This window comes from Lonchura striata, chromosome 29 (genome assembly GCF_046129695.1).
Source record: "Lonchura striata isolate bLonStr1 chromosome 29, bLonStr1.mat, whole genome shotgun sequence".
Classification (NCBI taxonomy): Eukaryota; Metazoa; Chordata; class Aves; order Passeriformes; family Estrildidae; genus Lonchura; species Lonchura striata.
Genome location: NC_134631.1, coordinates 6,039,690 through 6,041,520, shown reverse-complemented (window position 1 = coordinate 6,041,520; position 1,831 = coordinate 6,039,690). Strand labels below are relative to the sequence as shown.

At 51.4% G+C, this 1,831-nt stretch overlaps 1 protein-coding gene across 1 annotated transcript; it reads left to right on the top strand.

Annotated features, from left to right (window-relative positions):
* The first annotated feature begins 539 nt into the window (after positions 1-539).
* On the top strand, positions 540-1,472 carry LOC144247625 (olfactory receptor 14J1-like). The gene has a single exon (XM_077788933.1). It carries the CDS (start codon positions 540-542, stop codon positions 1,470-1,472), a length of 933 nt encoding a protein of 310 aa, XP_077645059.1.
* The last annotated feature ends 359 nt before the right edge of the window (positions 1,473-1,831 follow it).

The window sequence follows — 1,831 nt, the reverse complement described above, 5'->3', positions numbered from 1 at the left end:
GTGCAAACCTGTCCTAGAGCATCTCTGAGTTATAAGATTGATGGGAAAAGGCAGAGGTTTTGAGACACTGAAAATACCACTGGGTTGGTGAAATAAGCAATGTGAGTCCTTGGCTACAAATGTGGAGCTGGGCTGTGGTGGATCCATCTCCTCTCAGCTGTACCTGGGGGTTTTTTAGGGAAAATGTGGGAAGCTGATCATCCTCCTCGGGAGAAAGGTCAAAGCCCAGAGAAATTCTAAAAAGATCAGAATATCAGACCATCTCCCCTCACTCTCCTCTCATCACTTTGCCGCATATAATGTGCTCTGCTCTCCCTGAGTGCAGCAGAAATGCTGAAGGTTTCTGATTTCCAGGAACACCAGGACTGATATAAGGGTGTTTATGAAGAAAACCCCAGAACTGTAGAACACAAAAGGCTGTCTATGTGTGCTCCAGGGGAGAGTGTATGGGAAATGTCTTTGATTTTGGTTACAGGTATCTCCTCTAGCACTTCACTGTCCTTTCTCCATGAACAGGTGCCCATGTTCAGCCACAGCAAATGTCCAACAGCAGCTCCATCAGCCACTTCCTCCTGCTGGCACTGGCAGACACGCGGCAGCTGCAGCTCCTGCACTTCTGCCTCTTCCTGGGCATCTCCCTGGCTGCCCTCCTGGGCAACGGCCTCATCATCAGCGCCATAGCCTGCGGCCACCACCTGCACACGCCCATGTTCTTCTTCCTGCTCAACCTGGCCCTCAGCGACCTGGGCTCCATCTGCACCACTGTCCCCAAAGCCATGCACAATTCCCTCTGGGGTACCAGGAACATCTCCTACACAGGATGTGCTGCCCAACTATATTTTTTTGCGTTCTTCATCTCAGGAGAGTTTTCCCTCCTGACCATCATGTGCTACGACCGCTACGTGTCCATCTGCAAACCCCTGCACTACGGGACCCTCCTGGGCAGCAGAGCTTGTGCCCTCATGGCAGCAGCTGCCTGGGCCAGTGCCTTTCTCTATGCTCTCATGCACACAGCCAATACATTTTCCCTGCCCCTGTGCCATGGCAATGCCCTGGGCCAGTTCTTCTGCGAAATCCCACAGATCCTCAAGGTCTCCTGCTCCAAATCCCACCTCAGGGAACTTGGGCTTCTTGCTGTTAGTGCCTGCTTGGCATTTGGTTGTTTTGTGTTCATTGTTTTCTCTTATGTGCAGATCTTCAGGGCTGTGCTGAGGATCCCCTCTGAGCGGGGACGGCACAAAGCCTTTTCCACTTGCCTCCCTCACCTGGCCGTGGTCTCCCTGTTCCTCAGCACTGCAGCATTTGCCAATCTCAAGCCCCCCTCGATGTCCTCCCAATCCCTGGATCTGGCCCTGTCAGTTCTGTACTCAGTGGTTTCTCCAGCCCTGAACCCCGTCATCTATAGCCTGAGGAACCAGGAGCTCAAGGCTGCAGTGAGGAGACTGATGACTGGATGCTTCCAGGGACATTAAACGCCTGGCCAATTTCTGCAAATCACTTGTAATAAAAGTAATTTTTGATACTTCTTGTTGGTTTCATTTTGAAGGTGCTTTTCCTTTGTTTTACTTTTTAATGTTATCAACAAAGAAATGCCTTTGCTTGTGCCATTTCTCATTTTGTTTCTCTGCACCTTCCCTGTGGCCACAGACTGTGTCAATGAGAGTCTGCGCTCTCAGTGGCTTTCAAGGAACTAAAGGATCTCCCAGCAGAGTTTTCTGCAGAGATGCCCTTTGGTTGCCTTCTCTGGAGCTGCAGCAGCAATGTCTGTGTGCAGAGCTGGGGCAGATCAGTGCTGGCACAGCAGCTGTGCCCAGGAGCAGCAGCACTTGGT

What these genes read in the sequence shown, in the direction of transcription:
- LOC144247625 (XM_077788933.1), top strand. Translation starts at nt 540, where the DNA reads ATGTCCAACAGCAGCTCCATCAGCCACTTCCTCCTGCTGGCACTGGCA.